We start from the raw sequence: 20,115 nt of genomic DNA, 5'->3' as shown, positions 1-20,115 counted from the left end.
GGATCGCAACCCACAGGTTGAGAACCGCTGCTCTAGATTAATCTAATCATTAAAGATAAATAAATCAACAAACTAATACTTTTCAGCAAAGTTATTTCTCTCTGTGTATGGATTTTAAAGACGTATTGAGGGAGGAGAGAGTGTGGTATCAACTTGTAGCCATTTCAGGTCTTTGAGTAAACTGCATGAAAATTGTATTAATTCACTCTGGACTAACAAAGGCATTTGTTTTGTTGCATGACCTGGTTTGCGGTGGAAATCACATCAGAGAGTAAGTTCCAATTCTTTTTCCCTAATTTTCTTTAATACATTTGTCTTCTGTGGTATGATCAGTTGTTAACAGTGTTAACCTAGCTTGTAAGAGATTGGGCCAAGCCAGTATAGGCATTTTTAATGGTTTGGGGACTTTGGAGGGAATTCTGAATTAAATATGTGAAATGTTCTGTTTTTATTTGTGTCTAGGTTTTCAGTATGTTTTTGGAGACTCTTGTTGATTTTATAATAATTCATAAGGATGATTTGCAAGACTGGCTTTTTGTTCTTCTCACACAATTACTTAAGAAAATGGGGGCAGATTTACTTGGATCTGTGCAAGCGAAAGTTCAGAAAGCTCTAGATGTCACAAGGTAAGTGTTTCAGAAGTAGACCATTTTCCCCCAGCTTGTGAGATGTAGTTGCATAGAACATTGTGTAAGTTTAAAGTGTACAGTGTGATGATTTTGTTTCATGTATATATTATCACATAATTATCATCTTTTTGTTGTGTTGGTGAGAACATCTCAGCTCTATTGTCTTTAGGACCTTCCAGGTGTATAATACAGTATTATTAACTATAATTACCACACTGTATATTAGATCCCAGAACTGAAAGTTTATAACTGAAAGTTTGTACCCTTTGACCAACATCTCATTTCCTCCTCCTCCTAACCACTGACAACCACCATTCGACTCTCTGTTTCTATGAGTTTGGCTTGTTCTTTTTTAAGATTCCACATACAGGCCAGAATTAGGGAACATCCCTGTACATCAGTTTAGCAATGGATTTATAAAGCATTGACTACAAGCGCTAGGCTGATCCAGGTGATAAAAATGAGTGAAGTAGGTAAGAGGGGAGGATTATGGATAATGTGGAGAAGTGTGATCAGTGGTGGCCGTGTTGGAACCTGGGCTCAGTGGTTCCAGACTTTTCAAGGAAGGTCAGAAATGTGGATTAATGCAACATATTCAAGAATTTTTTTTTTTTTTTATGAAAAAGAAAAGGGATGCAGGTTCAAAACTACAAAAATTACAGGACAGATGTGATATTTAAATGAAATGCTACAAGAAAAATGTAAAGTGCATGGCACATACTAGGTATTGTGACAGCCAAATAAAACATTGTGAGCCTGACTTGGCCTATAGGTCACTTGCTAAATTTAAGGAAATTTATGAATGACAAGATTTGTTTCAGATTTTTAGGGGATGGCAGGAATATTACGATCATATTCCCATCCTTTGGTGGTTAAGAAAAACAATTATTCCTTTCTGTTAACTTTTTTGGATGTCTCTTTCCTTTAAGAATCTTGTTCTCCTTGTATTTGGTCTCGGTCTCTAAAGCATGTTTATCATTCCTGTCTCAGCGGCTGAGTTGTATAGCTGCTTAAGGTTATCTGGGATCAGTGCGTATCCAGGGGCTCAGTGTTGGCTGCGAGCTCTTCCTCAGGTAATAGACCTGATTGCAAATCTGCCTCATCTTCCTGTCCTTTGGCTGTGCTAACAGGGCACATTTCCGGTTAAACACATTAGTTATTTGCTACAGAAGAAAGGAGAGACATTTTGTGTGTGGTTTGTTGACCTCGTTTCTTTAATTTACAGCCATGTGAGTCACTTAAATCATGTATTCTGACATGTACTTTGCTCCCAGAAGTGGTCCTCACGGCTTCCTGGATGGTAGAAAAGGATGTGCTGTTGGGTCAAGTTTACTTCTTATTAATAACTAGAGGCCCGGTGCACAAAAATTTGTGCACTCAGGGGAAGGAGGGGTCCCTCAGCCTGGCGTGTGCCCTCTCGCAGTCTGGGACCCCTCGGGTGATAACGCCCTGCTGGCTTAGGCCTGCTCCCGGGTGGCAGAGGGCAGGCCCAATCCCTAGGTGCAGCCCCTGGTTGGGCTCAGAGCAGGGCCGACTGGGGAGTTGGGGCGCCGCCCCCTGTCATGCACAGAGCAGGGCGGATCGGGAGGTTGTGATGCCACCCTCAGTCACGCTCAGGGTAGAGCCGATTGGGGGGTTGGGGCACCGCCCCCTGTCACACTCAAGGAAGGGTCGATGGGGAGGTTGCGGCGCCACCCCCTGTCACGCACAGAGCAGGGCCCATCAGGGGGGGTTAGGGCTCCTTACCCTGTCACGCACAGAGCAGGGTTGATCAGGGGGTTGGGGAGCTCCCCCCTGTCACGCACAGAGCAAGGCTGATCAGGGGGTTGAGGAGCTCCCCCCTGTCACTCACAGAGTAGGGCCGATAGGGGAGTTGGGGCGCCACCCCCTGTCACACACAGAGCAGGGCGGATCAAGAGGTTGGGGCGCCGCACCCTGTCACACACAGAGCCGCAGAGCGATCAGGGGGTTGGGGAGCTCCCCCGTATCAGGCACAGAGCGGGGCTGATCAGGAGGTTGGGGCGCCTTCCCCTGTCAGGAACAGAGCAGGGCAGATAGGGAGGTTGTGGCCCCGCCCCCAGTAACACACAGAGCCGCAGGGTGTTCAGGGGGTTTGGGCGCTGCCCCCTGTCATGCTGATCCCGGTGCCGGGGGCCTCTCAGCTCCGCTGATCCTGGTGCTGGGAGGCCTCGCGGCTCTGCTGATCCCAGTGCTGGGAGGCATATTACCCTTTTACTATATAGGATAGAGGCCTGGTGCATGGGTGCGGCTGGCTGGTTTGCCCTGAAGGGTGTCATGGATCAGGGTGGGGGTCCCCACTGGGGTGTCTGGCCAGCCTGGGTGAGGGGATGATGGCTGTTTGAAGCTGGTACACACCCTTCAGGGTGGGGGTCCCCACTGGGGTGCCTGGCCAGCCTGGGTGAGGGGATGATGGCTGTTTGCAGCTGGTCACACACCCTTCAGGGTAGGGGTCCCCACTGGGGTGCCTGGCCAGTCTGGGTGAGGGGCTGAGGGCTGAAGCTCCCAACTGCTCCTTTTTTTCTTTTTTTTAATTCTGGGCCAGCTTTAGCTCTGGCTCCAGCTCTGAGGCCTCTGCTGTGAAAGCAGGTGTCTGGTTTGTTTGGGTTCTATAATCGAAACAATGTATAAGTCCAGCACTGAGATCCCGGCTCGCTGAAAGCAGGTTTCTGGGGTTTTGTTTAGCTTCTATATTTGTTACAATGTTTCAAACTGCAAGCTCAGAGGCTGGCAAGGCAGGCGGGGAACGTTGGTTTCCTCCGTCACTGAAGCAAGCAAGCCTCATGTTAGTTTCAAGCTGCCTGGCTGTCGGCCGCCATCTTGGCTGGCAGTTAATTTGCATATCACCCTGATTAGCCAATGGGAAGGGTAGCGGTTGTACGCTAATTACCATGTTTCTCTTTTATTAGATAGGATTATAATGCTACCAATACTAGCACCTAGTATGTGCCATGCACTTTACATTTTTCTTGTATTATTTCATTTAAATGTCACATCTGTCCTGTGATTTTCATGGTTTTGAACCTGCATCCTTTTTTTTTTTTTTTACTACTACTGTAGATTGAGAAAAGTCTCTAAGAGAGTCCCAGGACAGCGGTGCAATTGCTCAGCCTCAATTGTAATAGATGTTTGCATTGCAGTATCTTTCTGTTAGTCCACATGGGCTCCATTATGCAGTTTTACACTGAGACTAGTAATGGCAGCATTTTAAGGGGGGTAGAGCACTGACTTTTCACTAGGCGAGAGCCCTCAGTGTCACTCAGTTGGACTAAAGGTGTGAGATGACTAAAGGAAAGGGATTGGCACCAAGTAAGAAATGGAGCAGGAGGGGCCTGCAGGGGCCCCGGTTCCTATATATGTTCGGTAGTTGCATGTGGGGGTTTTCGCTGAGTGCCCCACAGGCGCTGTTCTCGTGATTATGCCAAGTAGCGATGATAAGCCCTCACCAGAAGGAGGACAGTGCAGTTAGCTTAAGCGAGGTCAGCTATAAGCTGCCTAATCAGGGTGTAAAACTAAGATTTGGAAATAGGCAGTGTTTTCCGATAAGCATTATTTAGAAAGCTGGAGAGAAGTTGAGCAGACCCCTAGAAGACAAGTACGAATATTTTCCTTATTGCTTCATATTTATTTTTAAACTAGCATACTCAAAGTAAGTTTAGTATGTGTTTTGAGATGTTTAACAAGACTTCCTTTTTAAAAATGTTTTCTGTAATGTGTGTTACTTTAGTATTTAATATAAATTGAAAAGTACTGTTTAAAAAATGTGAACAGGCTTGCATTTACATATGTTAATCTATAACAGTTTATTTTTTGTTTTTATATGGTTTTACATTATTTTTTGTTACAAATTTTTCTTAAAGAACAAGCACTTTTTTCTTTTTACCCAGGGACTCCTTTCCATTTGATCAACAATTTAACATCTTGATGAGATTTATTGTGGATCAAACTCAGACTCCTAACCTCAAGGTTGGTAATGATTTGTCCTTACAATTCAGCCGCTAGATGTGACATCGGTTCCCTTGTATTTGCCGGTTCCATATATGCCTGCTGGGGGCATTCTTGTCCACCTCTTCGTGGACTTGCTTTCATTTCTTTTGGTTCCGTACTCAATAGAGAAATTGCTAATTTATTGGGTAGGCATATGTTTAACTTTATTTTAAACTGTTCAGATGGTTGTATTATATACCTACCAGCAATTTTATGAGAGTTCTAGTTGTTCCACATCCCTGCCAACATTTGGGTATTATTACTCTGTCACAATATTTAAACTAGAAAATTCTGATTTGTTGAGATACATGTATCTTATTGGAATTTTAAAAAATATTTACATCCTAACATATGATGATTAACTTGTTACATGTTGTTGTAAAATCATACCTGTAATAACAAGACTAAATTGGAGGCAAGATATGTGTTCATGTGAGTTAAGTCATATACAGCACCTGTTCTTTGATCATTGGGGTTTAGGACAGGCCCTGTCAGTAGCAGCCCTTCTCTCCTGAGGTCAGAACCAGTTGGGACATCAGTGGAGAGGTTAGGGCGGAGTATCAGCTTGGTTACTGAACGCGCTGCCTTGCAACACATGGCCTAGCCCAGTGATGGCAAACCTATGACACACGTGTCGGAGATGACACGCAAACTCATTTTTTGATTTTTCTTTGTTAAATGGCATTTAAATATATAAAATAAATATTAAAAATATAAGTCTTTGTTTTACTATGGTTGCAAATATCAAAAAATTTCTATATGTGACACGGCACCAGAGTTAAGTTAGGGTTTTTCAAAATGCTGACACGCCGAGCTTAAAAGGTTTGCCATCACTGGCCTAGGCTGTCTAAAAAGCAATACTAGCTGTAGCCTTGTACTTGCCATCCCTGTCCCTGGCAGAGCTCAAAATCCCTCGGCCTCCCCACAAGAGCTCCGCCCTCTGCGTGTCCTGCAGCGAGGCGAGGAGCGGGGCACGCCTTCCCTGCCGGCTCTGGAACCGAGGAGCATTAGGCTGCATGCACTCCTGTGCCACACTCACTCTCAGTCATCCCACACTTCCTGTCCTGATGGACGCTGGCTCCATGTGGAACCACAAACCCAGCAGAAAGGTGGTGTCTCTTCAGTAGGGTTTACTTTTCTCTGATGACCAGTTAAGAATTCTACTCAAAGACTCACAAAGTGTACTTAATGTTCATAATGATTGGATCTTTCAGGTCAAAGTTGCAATCCTGAAGTACATTGAGTCTCTCGCCAGACAGATGGATCCAATTGACTTTATAAACTCTAGTGAGACCAGGCTTGCTGTTTCTAGAATTATAACCTGGACAACAGAACCAAAGAGTTCCGACGTGAGAAAGGTACGTCCCAGGCGCTGCAGCGCAGCCTTATGACAGGCTGTCCTACCGTCAGAGAAAGGGCCTTATCCTGAGACTGCAGACCCACCAACCCCCAACCCCAACAGGCAGACTCTGGCCCGCCTCTGGGAAAGCGGAGAGTTGTCTCCTGCTCCTTCTCTCCTCTCTCCAGCTCTCCCTCGCTCCAGTTTGTGAATGTTAAAGATCCCACATCTTGTATGAGGGGCTCATGGTTGTCTTAGGCATCTATTTATCTTTTCACTGTGAAAGCAGGTTAGTGTCTCTTACAAGGAATCGGTTTCCCTTAAGCTAGTTTTATGACATGTACTTTGAAGACAGACTTAGGTCTAAGGCAGGGGTGGGCAACCTTTTTGTGAGTGCGTGCCAAAACCAGCAAAATCTCTGACTCAAAATTTTTCTGTGTGCCAACCCTAATTTTTTGAGAACATGTTACGCCAACTTGATATCTCTTAAGGTGTACGTATGTGAAGAACCTTGAAGAAATAATAAAATTCATTCGAGCGACAAAAACACAGTATATGATGATGAAAATACATTTATTTTTTAATGTATACATGTACACTGATAGTCCGACAGAAAACTTTATGACTCCGTTTGATATCATCAGTGGGACTTTTGCTGCTGCATCACTGATGACAGAGATTTTATATCAGGTTTATATTTCGTGACCTTCAGAGATATGCACGAGCTGCTACTATCATCCATCAGGCTACTCCTATTATGAGACTTAACAAAATTCATCACTGAGAACAAAGATTCACAAGCGTATGTGGATGAAACCAAAACACTGGTCGGATCTAGGAAGGCAGGGAGAGTTAAGGCAGAGGCATAGAAATTGCTCTTCCCCTCTCGCGTCAATCCATGTGTATGGTCTTTAAGATAACTTGTTATGTAAACTTATTTATTTATCTAAGATGCACCTACACTGAATTTATCTGAAAAATAAAAAAGTCGATATTAAGAAAAAAATTGTAAATGGAAGATTATAAGAGAGGGTTTCATGTGCCAGCAAAAGTTACTGGCTTGCCATGTTTGGCACGCGTGCCAGGGGTTGCCCACCCCTGGTCTAAGGCCACCTGGCCATATGGGGCCTAATAGGAAAATGCGGGTGAAAGTTTGCTAAGATATAATGAATTCTTGAATTTAAAAAGAGCACAAACCTTCCTGTTCTGTGCCACATTTGGAACACTCTCTTTGATTTGGGGAGTGAGGTAGGGAGGGAGAATTCGTATATTTGAGACACCCTGATACCAAGGTGGTCTTTTGTTGTATTTTAAGCCCCCAAAGAGAAACATGTGCCTACTGTCTTCTGTAATGACATGTTAAGTAGAAAACATAGGATACTATTATTTCTATTACTAGGCAGTATTCTGCCTCAGGACTATTATGAAGATTAATTAATATATGTAGAGCGTTCAACCAATTCCTGACCCATCATATGCCAAAGTAAATATCAGACATTCCTGTATGTGTTGTTTCTACTGTTCTCTTCCTGTCAGTGTCATGGTCTTCTAAGCTTAAATCCCACATGTGGCTATTGTTATTTTACTCTCTATATAAACTAACTAGCCTTTATATATATGTAGTGCTTTTAAAAGCCAGACTTCTGCTTTCAGACTAAAAGTACTTGATTGTGTTTATTTGTGTATAATTATGAAGGTGGCATTTTTTTTCTTCTGTATCATCCTCCTTCCACAGCCACCCTTACCAGCCATCCTTTGGCCTTGGGCAGAGTTGATCATGTGGACCACTTGGGTCCTGGCAGGGATAACGGAAAGGATGATTCCAAGGAATACTTAACATATTTTCAAATGCAAACGAGCACTCAGCTCCTTCTCTAAAGGAGCTCAAGGAGCCCTGGCTGGTACGGCTCGGTTGGTTGGAGCGTCATCCTGTGAACCAAAGTGTTGTGGGTTCAAATCCCAGTCAGGGCACATACCCAGGTTGCGGGTTTGAAGAAGAATCGGAGAATTCTCTGAAAGGTTTCTTTGGAAGGGTCACAGTTCATGTACTTCTCCAATTCATTGTATAGCAATAAACTAAGTTGTTCAAGGTCAAATGCTGGGGTCCTGCCCCAGCGGGTCCAGGGGTTCCCCAAAGGTGTGGACGGAGTCGGTGAAGAAGGAATGACATGGAGACAGCGTTCAGTTGATCAGCAGCCTAGCCAGGATCTCTAGCCAGGATCTCCAGCCAAGTTCTGGTCTGGATCTCCAGAGAGGTTCTGCTTCAGATCTCCAGCCAGGTTCTGTGGCCATGTTCTCTTGCTAGGTTCTGAGGCCAGTTTCTGTCCAGGGTCTTTTGCCATGCTCTCTCCAGCAAAGTTCTTCTGTCTCCAGGCTCCGTGTAGGTTCTGTCTTCTGAATTCTGTCTCCTCAGTTCTGTGTTCTAAGTTCTGTCTCTTGCTGTCTTGTTACAACTGTATTTATACCAGTTGATTCAATCCTATCAATCTCTATTACAAAGGTTAGGGCGTTTCTTATCTCCATTCCAGGGAGTAAAGATTATGTAGCTTAAGCATGATTGTTTGTAGTGATTAACTACCTGCCTGGCACTTAGTTAAGGAGTTTCATCCCCTCCCTGACTTCAGGGAAAAATTCCTACCTGGGGAAACAACCTTTCTAGGAGAGGCATCCCCTCCCTGACTTCAGGGAAAAATTCCTACGTGGGGAAACAACCTTTCTCGGAGAGGTGACCTTGGTTAAAACACAGCGCCAAGAAGGTGAGCAAACATATTAAGAACCGTATGCCATATATGCCAGGTCCCTTGAAACAGCAAGGATGGACCGGCTCCCGGCAGTCAAAGCAACAAAGGCAGGTCTTATTAAAGCACTTATTTAAAATTGTTTTTCTGATATTAATATTTTTGATTGATGATCCTTTTGTAAAATTTCTCAACATGTATCCAAAAGAGCATTTCACTGGCAACCTTTATTTTAAGCATTAAGCCAGCTTTGGATTAGAGAGGTACAATGGGAGGTGGTTAAATGATTTGGTGGATTTGTAAGTAAAAAACTGGTATTTCTTTTTTTTTAAATATATTTTTATTTCAGAGAGGAAGGGAGAAGGAGAGAGAGATAGAAACATCAGTGATCAGAGAGAATCATTGATTAGTTGCCTCCTGCAAGCCCCCTACTGGGAATTGAGCCCGTAACCCGGGCAAGTGCCATTGACCGGAATCAAACCTGGGACCCTTCAGACCACAGGCTGACAGCTCTATCCACTGAGCCAAACAGAATAGGGCTCAAAAGCCGATATTTCTGTTGTAGTTTTCAAAATCACAGATCAGCCAGTAAATACAAAACCCTTAAGTACAGCCTTCTATCTTTAGTAATAGCATGTAAGTATATGTGCATCTATGTGAGCGTGTGCTTTTGTAATTGAGTTATTGAAGTATTCCCTCCTGAAACATACTTTAGACTTCCCATTACCATAACAAGGGCCTGAATGGAAGCAACTAACTCTGAACATACTCTCCATTTTCTCTGGACATGCACATTAAAACTGTGAACTAGGATTTATCATCCTAACTTTTCTAATCATGACATTACAGGAAGTTTTTCCTTGAATTATCTGGCCTGGTGCTGCACAACATTCAACTTATTTCAATACTAGCTTAAGTCAAATATGGTCAGGATATTAAATTTATTGCCAGTAATCACAGAGTTGATTTACTGTTTGATCTTCAGCACTTCATTTCAGTTACTTTGGGTCATGCAGTGCTTTTCACAAAGCCTCATCTCGCTGGCATCTGCTGCTGGTGCCCTCACTCCCCTCTCCATCGGGAGGACAAAATACCTCACCTTCAGACCGGGTTCAAACCCAGGTTCTGGGACAATAATTTTGATGTTCAGAGGAGTTTGAAAAGCTTTCCATTAAGGTTCTAATCCTTAATTACATTAAGGTTCTAATCCTGGTTACAGTTAAAATCAACCTGAATACCTGGATTCTACCTGGGTAATTTGACTTAATTGGTATGGTGTGGAGCAGGAACATTGTTTTGTGTCTAATTGGATTCCCTCCATTCTTGGCTGATTTTTAATATACAGAATTGAGACCCATTATTTTAGATTTTTACCCTGGGTCTGAACCTCAAGACATACAGGTTGCAGATGTCGTCCTGACCTGGTACCCAATCTTGACTAGTCGGCAATCTGTATCTTCAAGACGAGGCCAGGCCCTGCTGTTCCCCTGTGCCTTCCCTACCTACCTGCTCTCGCTCACCTTGTATGCTCAGCACCCAGCACAATACCTACAGGAACAAAGTAGGCATTTAATAACTACTGTGAATGAATTAATGAATGCTAAACACCCCTAGAGAAATTAGCTGAATTCAAGTAACATTTTGAAGCTCTTATTTTCAAAATCACGTCTTGGAAGTTCCCCTCTTTGACTGCTTTAGTAGTTTTCTCTTACATAACTACCACAAACTTAACAGCTCGAAACTACACACATTTTTTATCTTGTAGTTTTGTGGTGTGTGTCCTCTGGGTCCTCTGCTCGAGTCCTTACCAGGCTAAAGTCAAGGTGTGGTCTGGGTCTTCCACCTCTTCTAGGCCACACTCCTCTTCCAGCTTCCTGGTGCTTGGCCAGATCCAGTTCCTTCCAGGCATAGGGCTGACGGGCCTGCTTTCTTGCTGTCAACAGGGGTCGTTTTCAGCTCATAGAGCAGGGATTCTCAACCTGTGGGTCATGGCCCCTTTGGCGGTCGAATGACCCTTTCACAGGGGTCGCCTAAGACCATCCTGCATATCAGATATTTACATGACGATTCATAGCAGTAGCAACAGTACAGTTATGAAGTAGCAACAAAAATAATTTTATGGTTGGGTCACAACATGAGGAACTGTATTTAAAGGGCCAGAAGGTTGAGAACCACTGTCGTAGAGGCTATTTGCCATCTCCTGTCACCCGATTGTCTCCACAACATGGCAACAGCCTTCTTTAAAGCCAGCAGGAGAGTATTTGAAGAAATAATGTCCCTAATTTGTTGAAACAATCTATACAGCTAAGCAGCTCAGGAAACGCCAAGTAGGATTTCAAAGGAGCCGCACCAGACACATCACAATAAACCAGTGAGAGGTGAAGACAGAGAATCTTTAAAACAGCCAGAGGGAGCAGCTCCGCATACCCCAGTGGTCCTCAGGGTGGCCCAGCCGGGTTCGGTTACATCTGCAGAGTCCCTTCTGCCCTCTACAGCTCGGCCATGCTCCGACTTAGTCATGAGCGCCCTTCTCTGCAGGAGGGGACTGTGCAGGCTTGTGCAGCAGGAGACAGGAACCGCGGGCCTTCTCAGTGTTTGGCTTACCGAGTGGGTTGGCAGGAATCTTTCATAGTTACCTGGCTAAGTAGGGAGCTTTATAAACTACCTGCCAGTCGTGATAAGGTTCAACTTAGCAGATGCACCTTCGCTTTCTGGGAGCCATCTGTGAAGGCTTCCCGTTGTGCCTGCCCAGCACCAATGAGTAAGCGCTGCAACCCGATTCAAATAGGTGTCCTCTGCCCCAAACTACTTGCCCACACATCAGGGCACTGCAGGGTAAGTCTTCCCAGAGTCGCTTTATACGAATGCTGTGTTTTCATGTACCATCATTCTACATTATATAATATAGATATGTTGTAGGTGATGCAGCTGCCTTGCCCAGCATTGGAGGTGTATTTGAAAGACTGACTACAGCAGTGGTTCTCAACCTGTGGGTCGCAACCCCTTTGGGGTTGAACGACCCTTTCACAGGGGTCACCTAAGACCATCGGAAAACACATATATAATGACATATTGTTTTTGTGATTAATCACTATGCTTTAATTATGTTCAATTTGTAACAATGAAATTGTGGGTCACCACAACATGAGGAACTGTATTAAAGGGCCGCAGCATTAGGAAGGTTGAGAACCACTGGTCTACATGAATGTAGTAGCTAAATAAAAAATAGTTAGAAATTGTGATTATTTATTACTCTGATGTAAGATCTAAAATTGTCATTATCATTTTAAAGCTATAAAAGATAAAACAGGTTATTTTCTTGTTAATCCTCACCCAAGGATATTTTTATTTTTCCATTGATTTTTTTAGAGAGAGTGGAAGGGAGGGAAGGGGAGAGGGAACAAGAGAGGAAGAAAGAGCCCTGGCCAGTTTGGCTCAGTGGATAGAGCATCGGCCTGCGGACTGAAGGGTCCGGGTTTGATTCCATTCAAGGGCACATGCCCAGATTGCAGGCTTGATCCTCAGTAGGGGGTGTGCAGGAGGTAGCCGATAATGATTCTCTCTTCTCTCTCATCGTTGATGTTTCTATGTCTTTCTCCCACTCCTTTTCTCTCTGAAGTCAATAAAAATATTTTTTTAAAAAAGAGAGAGGAAGAAAGAAAAACATTGATGTGAGAGAGAGACACATTGATTGGCTGCCTCCTGCACATGCCCCGACCGGGGCCAGGTACATACCCTTGACCGGGACTCCAACCTGTAACCTTTCAGTGCACAGGCTGACACTGTACCCACTGGGCCACCAGGCCAGGGCTGCCTCTGTCACTCTTTAGTGACATGAGCAAGTAATTTAACCTCTGAATCCCTTTTACTTATTTGTAAAATGAGAATAATAACACTTGCTTTAGACATTATTGGGAGGATAGAAAGAGCTGAAGGTGCTTCGTTTGCTGTTGTAGCTCTTGCTGCTACTGCTTTGAGGATTGTTTTGGTTTTGTTGTTGCTGGTAGTGGAACAAATTGAAAACCAACTTTTTTTCTGGCATTAGGAAGATTTCTCATCAGTTAAAGGGAGAGTGGTAATGACAGTAGAATTTGAACAACATGTTTATATCTTAGGATTCAGAATCCCTTTGCTTTATCATATGTGATTCTCTAACATATAGCATCTGCTTTGTCAGAGGAAATAACAGATTAGCCCCCAAATGTTGTGAGAAATGTGGGAAATGAAGATGGCAAAGAAAAGAGGCTGTTCCTAGAGCAGGAAAAGCATATAAATAGCCTTTAAAAGTTGAAATTTCAAATATTGAAAAAATGTTAAATTACCAATTATAGATTGGCAGTGTGGCCTACTGAAAGCTAAGGATTTTGCCATTGATTCATCTCAGCTTAGCTGTGACTGCCCTTTCCGGTCTCACTTTGACTTCAAACGTGTTTCCGCGCTAGGGCAAGAAGACTGCTCCTTCCAGGAAGGATCTCGATTGCCAAGGGCCTAGCAAACGATCGAGGTTTAAAACTGGGAGTTGCTACTGTTACTGTTCTCCTTAATCTTAGCTTTTGGATCCTATGTGTAGGACATTTTCTAAAAGGAGCCGAATGCTTTTCCAGCTCCCGGTAACCATGCTTTATGTAAGCACTTCTGCTTCTCTGACGAATCCCCCTGCCTTTCCTGTTGTAGTCCCCGCTGCAGCGTAGTCGCGTAGGTGAGGATTTCCCCACTAGGTCAGCTTCAACCTGCTCTGGGCGCGGAGAAGGAAACTTGGAAGAAAATTGTAAACAGGTAGATTTAAAACTGTGCTGATTTGAAAAGATATTTTGCTGTTTGCACTTTAGAATATTAATACTGATGACCCTTGTGGAGACAGGAGATTTTGAAGAAATCTAAAATTAATATAATTCTATGTGAGTGTGTGTGAAGCTGTGGAAATGTTTGTGTTTGGTATGTTTTTATGATTAACTCCCTTTCCAAAGAAAGATCCACGTCTAGTGCTACCCTATGTTCATGGACCAGCAAGGGACAGCTTCTAAGTAAGAAATGCCTGACAGTTTTCCAGTACCTTCTCTTTGTGATTTTCTAAAGTAATTTTAATGACAATCTGAAGGGCATAGTAATAGTTGCTTAAACAGCAAACTCCTCTTCCTCCCCAATTTTAAGTTTCCCCTGAAGCATTTGCCAGAGCTCCACGACCCCCTGTCCAGAAGGGTTATTTTCTGCTGTGAGGTGCACAGCGGATAACCAGGGGGGCTCTCACACAGCAGCCGTAACATTAGAAGAACCCTTCACCCTCACCCCCCAAGTTCTGTGTAGGGTCGTGAATGGGAATCATTTCTTCTTTCAGTTGTTACTGAATCGTTAAATTGTCCCAGCTGTTCATTAGAAGAAGCCAGCGGCTCTCTGGAGGTTGTGTGGCTACTCAGTGCCTTTTGCGGAAGGCACGAGTTCAGAGGTGGGACAGGAACCTGCTCCTCTTCATTCGTTACTGAAGGGGAGCCATGCCCAGGCTTTTTCCAATGCGTCTTCAACTCATCCCCGTATTTGGAATTATTTCTTTAGTGAGAGGATATTGATGGTAATGACAAATACAGCTCAGTTTTCTTCTTGGACTCTAGTATTCTAACTTCTCACTGACACAGAGGGTTATAGATAAAATATCTTAGGACCATATACTTTGATTCCTTTTGAAACTATGATTTAAAATATTTTTAAAATAATATATTTAAATTTCACTTTTTATCCATTTCTGGAGCTTGAATCTCATTAGAAAAATATTTTATTTTGAAAATAGCTTTAACCTAAGGCATAACTTTTGTGAACTGTATAAAATCATATGCATTTTATATTTTGGAAAATGTAAAAATAAATTGTATTTATTTCTATATGTAAATCACACACACATACCGTCTGTCCATCGAGTTACATTTTCAAAATTCCCTGTCTTTTTATTTGATTTCTTAAAGAAATTCAACTTTTTATTATTGAGAGAAAGTTCATTGGTGGGTCAAAGTTAAATCTACTGCACTTCCCACCCCCCCCCCCACCCCCACCCCCAATGACGGAAAGTTACTAATGTTAAGTAGCCATGAATCAGCACACTTTCTAGGCCCATCATCTTGCAGCCTTCATGGTCCTGAAAGATCCCACTCATTTTGTAATTTACTTCATGTAGAACTTCAAGTAAGTTTGTGGCATTGGATATCATGTCTGGGAAGGTTGTACTATTTCCATTTTATAATTTTCTTTTTTTTTCTTTTAAATATATTTTATTGATTTTTCAGAGAGGAAGGGAGAGGGATAGAGAGTTAGAAACATCGATGAAAGAGAAACATCGATCAGCTGCCTCCTGCACATCTCCTACTGGAGATGTGCCTGCAACCAAGTTACATGCCCTTGACCGGAATCGAACCTGGGACCTTTCAGTCCGCAGGCTGACGCTCTATCCACTGAGCCAAACCGGTTCCGGCTCCATTTTATAATTTTCAAATGTCATTTTCAGTCAACAAAAAAGTAGTTGCCTAAACTTCCTTACTAGATTTTGGTCAGCATTGATTCCCTGCCCTGCTAAATTAAGTCTGCTTCTTCCTTTCTCTTTGAAGTGCAGTTTTTTCTGCATGCACTTTTCCTAACATCTAATCCAGTGTGTTTTAAAATGCACAGGTTGCTTTGCATGTGTGTTTTTTTGGAATTTGCTCTTACGTAAACATTGAAATCATGTTACTAGTATATTAAATGGGTGGTGAAATGGATTCTTCCAGATAATGATTTATTAAGAATGATACAATAATGAAATAGAGAACTGTATATTTTAGTACAATTATAACAACATTTTGGTCCTGTCATGAAAGCAACTGGCCTGTTGTGATTTAATTGGAATGGAAAGGTTACTAATGCCTGTGTTTGCAGGTCAAGAGAAAAAGTAAGATACTTTTGCCAAATGCTATGTGTAGTGAATCATTATAGATATGTTTGACATATTGAAAAGTAATTTTTGATTATTCTGTAAAGAACATCCTACTGATGTTTTAACATTCATAATTAATTTTTATTTTTGTTAAATACATTTGGGTCTTTGGATTTTTTTTTTTTCTTTCTCCAGGCATAAACATCAATTTTTGTCTTTACTGCACCAAAAATTTTCACATTGTAAAAGCATTGAAATATTTTGTGATGCTTATTTCCAAAGAATTTCTCAGCAGATTTTTTTTTCGGGGGGGGGGGGGTAATATTATATATCATGGGGAAAATATTCACAATAATTACTGCAATCCTAAAAGTTACAGTCTTAAGAAAAATAAATTTATGCTTTTAGTCAAAAGATTTTCATAATGTTCTTTCCTTTCTTTTGACTCTTAGAAATTTGTAAGAAATGCCAGTTAGTACTTAGTAAAATGTTCTTCGGCATAGTTTTTCTAAATCAAACCTATGTAACCAATTCCTTAGGTGTTGTGTTTAGGCTAAGAGTGCCGGCTGCCTCCCCAGCACCAGAGCTTGCTGGAGGAGTTCGAGCCTCGCGTGGCTGCTATGGCTTCGGCTGATTGCTTTTCCCCACCGGCCGCTGCAGTGGTGCAAGCAGTCCTGCAGTATGTTGTCCCACTAGCACGCAAAGGTAGAACGTTTTCTGAAAGGCAGGAGAATACATTTTTCATTTGTATCATGTAATTCTGCTTTGCTTCGCAGACTCTCTCCAGTTCAGAGGGGTGAACGTGGGAGTTTTCAGATGCACTTGAGCTGCCTTTTTCTAGTATTTCTCAGTCACTAGGAGTGGGGTGGAGGGAACTCGGGAGCTTGCGTAGACGCGTGTGTGTGTCTTCACCAGCTTCATTCCTGGTGCTCGACAGCACAGGGAAGCTTTCTGAGTTTATTATGAAAGTGCTACGGAGTCCCAAGGCCGGGCGTTAAATGCACCAGGACTTCTTTTCCAGGTTGAAGCAACACTATTTAGAGTTGATATCATTTTTTTCCAGGTACATTTTATTTTTGGTTTTTTGTAGCAAAGATGTCCTTTTATTATTTATTATATTCATATAAAAATGTTTTCTTTTAAAAACAATTTTCATGAACATTTTGACCAAGATATGCTGTAGGACACTCCGTAAATTCATCATGTCTTCTTTTCCCAGGCTGCACAGATTGTGCTAATATCGCTGTTTGAATTGAACACTCCTGAATTTACTATGTTACTTGGTGCCTTGCCCAAAACATTCCAGGATGGTGCCACCAAACTCCTGCATAACCACCTCAAGAATTCCAGTAACACCAGTGTGGTGAGTGCTTCGGCCATGTCGGTGCCTTTGTGTACTGGCCATGGCCTCTCTGTGTCCCTCGTCTACAGCTTGCTCTAACAGCCAGCTTGCTTACTCTCTTTTAATAGACTGTGGTTGTCTCAAGAGTGGGAGACCAGTTTTAATCCTGCCATATTCCCAATGAATGAATGAACCTGGTATTTAAATATGGCCATTTTCACCCTGGCCTGTTTGCTAAATGGTTAGAGCGTCAGCCTGCGGACCAAGGGGTTGGGGCTTCGATTCTGGGTCACAGGCTCAATCCCTGGCCCCATTGGGGTGCATGCAGGAGGCAACCAATTGATAGTCTCGCTTACATCAATGTTTCCCTTCCCTTCCCTTCCCTTCCCTTCCCTTCCCTTCCCTTCCCTTCCCTTCCCTTCCCTTCCCTTCCCTTCCCTTGTCTCTCCCTTGTCTCTCCCTTGTCTCTCCCTTGTCTCTCCCTTGTCTCTCCCTTGTCTCTCCCTTCCTTCCTCCCCTACTTTCTCTCCAAAAAAATAAAGTCAATGTAAAAAATATCCTTGGGTGAAGATTTTTTTTTTTAAAGTAAATGCAGCCATTTTCTTTTTCTGAAAGATTTTTTAATTGATTTTTAGAGAGAGGGGAATGGAGGGAGGGAGGGATTGAGAGAGAGACATTGATGTGAGAGCGAAACATTGATCGGCTGCCTCCTGCACATCTCCTACTGGGGATTGAGCCCGAAACTCAGGCCTGTGCCCTGACCAGGAATCACACCGGCCCCTTTCAATGCTCAGGATGATGTTCAACCAATAGCACACCGGCCAGGGCAATATGGCCATTTTCTTAAGTTAGGTTATTCAATCAGTTACATACTTTTTTATACTGTAGAGATGTAAATGCTCAATTGTGCCTGTTACTCTAGCACAGCTGGCATCAGTTATTCAGTTTCAGGAATGCCTATATGAAAGTCATCCATTTTTTGTTTAATATGCACTTAAAATTGGCCCCAAGGATTCGGAAAAAGAATCATTCTGATTGTACAAATTGTGCCCGTGTAGACACATGTGGGTGAAAAGGCCAAGGGGAAAGTGGGCCATATCCTCTGTGTAGCCCTGGAGTGATGATGCTTATTCTGCCTTCACCCAGAGCTCTCCGAGCAACACAATTGGCCGGACTCCCTCCCGACACAACAGCAGCAGGACCAGCCCCCTGACCTCACCTACCAACTGTTCCCACGGGGGCCTGTCTCCAAGGTAATGGGATTCGACAGAAGTGAAGACACGGAAGTGTAGCCTATTTTTATGGTTTTTACCAAGCTTAATACCAGAAAATGTGTGGGTATCAGGAGATCATGGACCCCAGTCCTCAGCCAAATCTTAACTGAATAATTTTGGGCAACATCTACTGTGAGACGCGTGATTTGTACTGAATGTTCTCTGAGTTTCTTCTAACTCTGAGCACAGTCCAATACCTTAAAGGTTTTGAAGCTAAGAAGTTACATTTAGCACTGCTACACATAGAAATCGTTAGAAACTCATCGCCAGTCCTCGAAATGGTGGGAGCCCTTGAAGAGGATGTTTAGTCATCTACACAAGCCCTCCGAGCCTGCCCACACATAGTCTGGGGTAGTTTTCCAGCCCAGTGCCCATTGCAAGCATAGTTGCTGTCATTCTGGGCTCATGTTTGCCGCAGGCTGCTGCTCTGGAGGAGGGAGTAAGAACCCGAGAGCTGAACTTGGGAGCAGCATCTCAGACTCAGTGAACACTGGCTCTGCAGAGTCTCGGCAGTGTCTCTGCCTCGGGACCGGTGGTTAACACTGCTCCTCCCGGCCAGGGTCGCAGCAGTCTCAGGTGGCTCTGGGGACCTGGCATGTGCTGGAGGCCCCCAGGACCCCCATCTGGACCTGCCAGCGCCGTACATGCTGTGCTGTCTACAAGAAGTCCAGGTCTTTGGGATCACTGACAGCAAGAATTAAGGGGCTGTGTCTTAAGGGTTGCTGACATCAAGATCTTAAAATTATAAGAAAATGCTGCAAGTATGCCATTTTCCCTTTAAGGATTACCTCTCCAGTAGGAAGATAATCAAAACATAAGAGCCTTTAAATTTTTATTTTTACATAATCAAGAGTCTCCCTTACTCCTTTGTTCTTACCAGTGAATTTCTCTTCAGTTCCTCAGGCTATCGTATAAATATTTTGGGATATATCAAACTTGTACTTTTCTCTTGGTGAAACAAAGTGTTCTATCCGCTTATAGTAATAGTGTCCCACTGTTGATATTGCCTTAAGTTTATGCATCCCAAAGTCCCCCTCCCAGCACTCTAAGTAGGTTAAAGTCTGATGTTCTGACTCCAGTCTGGGCTGTTGTCATGATTCAGCAGCAAGCCACTCTAATGAGACATTGGAGACGAGGAACTCAGGGGAATGTGTCTGCCTTTCCACAGGCGTGGCTGAGGCTCGCCGGCCACTTGTTTTTCATGCTAACATCTCTGTGTGTGTCACAGTGTGTGATTGTCTTCAGTGGCCCAGGGTCAGTGCTAGCAGCAAAGTCACAGAGTTCTCTGGCTATAAATTGTTGCTTCTGGAAGTGATACTTACACCATCAATGGGAAATCTGTTCTTTCATAGTACACAGATCATATGTTTTAACTATTTCATTATCAGGGTGGTACACTCTCTAGGTAATAAGCAAAAGGTAAAACAAATTAAGTATTTTATTAATTGTGCTAATAGTGTAAGTAAAAGATTGTTGGGAGCTGCTAGCATAATTTATTAGAGCTAAGTATTAATCTCATGGATCCCTAAATTAATAAAAATTTTATTTTTTTCCAGATCGTCATTCATTCTTAATTGGCTTAACTTTAATGTTTACTGCTAGGGTTGCAGGTCAGTAGAAGAAATGAAGAGATTTATTTTCTATATTAAAACCTCCAAGTGTGGCCTAAATAGTTTTTTGGTTGAAAAATTCTTTAGGGAATTACTTAGTTATGTAGTTTTTTTTTTTCTTTCTTAAATATAGTTTTATTGATTTCAGAGAGGAAGGGAGAGGGAGAGAGAGATAGAAACATCAATGATGAGAGAGAATCCTTGATCGGCTGCCTCCTGCACGTCCCCCACTGGAGATCGAGCCTGAAACCCAGGCATGTGCCCTGATCGTGACCTCCTGGTT

At 43.0% G+C, this 20,115-nt stretch overlaps 1 protein-coding gene across 21 annotated transcripts in view; it reads left to right on the top strand.

The window, feature by feature from the left end:
- CLASP1 (cytoplasmic linker associated protein 1) overlaps nt 1–20,115 on the top strand; it is a 279,926-nt gene that overhangs the window by 201,600 nt on the left and 58,211 nt on the right. For all 21 annotated transcript variants that reach the window (XM_059704721.1, XM_059704724.1, XM_059704725.1 and 18 more), the window contains 5 exons: nt 463–626; nt 4,535–4,613; nt 5,849–5,992; nt 16,826–16,969; nt 18,095–18,201. In XM_059704721.1, coding sequence (XP_059560704.1) covers nt 463–626; nt 4,535–4,613; nt 5,849–5,992; nt 16,826–16,969; nt 18,095–18,201 — 638 coding nt within the window. The remainder of the gene's footprint in view (nt 1–462; nt 627–4,534; nt 4,614–5,848; nt 5,993–16,825; nt 16,970–18,094; nt 18,202–20,115) is intronic.

The sequence above is a fragment of the Myotis daubentonii genome, chromosome 7 (genome assembly GCF_963259705.1).
Source record: "Myotis daubentonii chromosome 7, mMyoDau2.1, whole genome shotgun sequence".
In the NCBI taxonomy this organism is placed as follows: domain Eukaryota; kingdom Metazoa; phylum Chordata; class Mammalia; order Chiroptera; family Vespertilionidae; genus Myotis; species Myotis daubentonii.
Note: the sequence above shows the minus strand (reverse complement) of the source record. Positions and strands in the feature narration are given on the sequence as shown.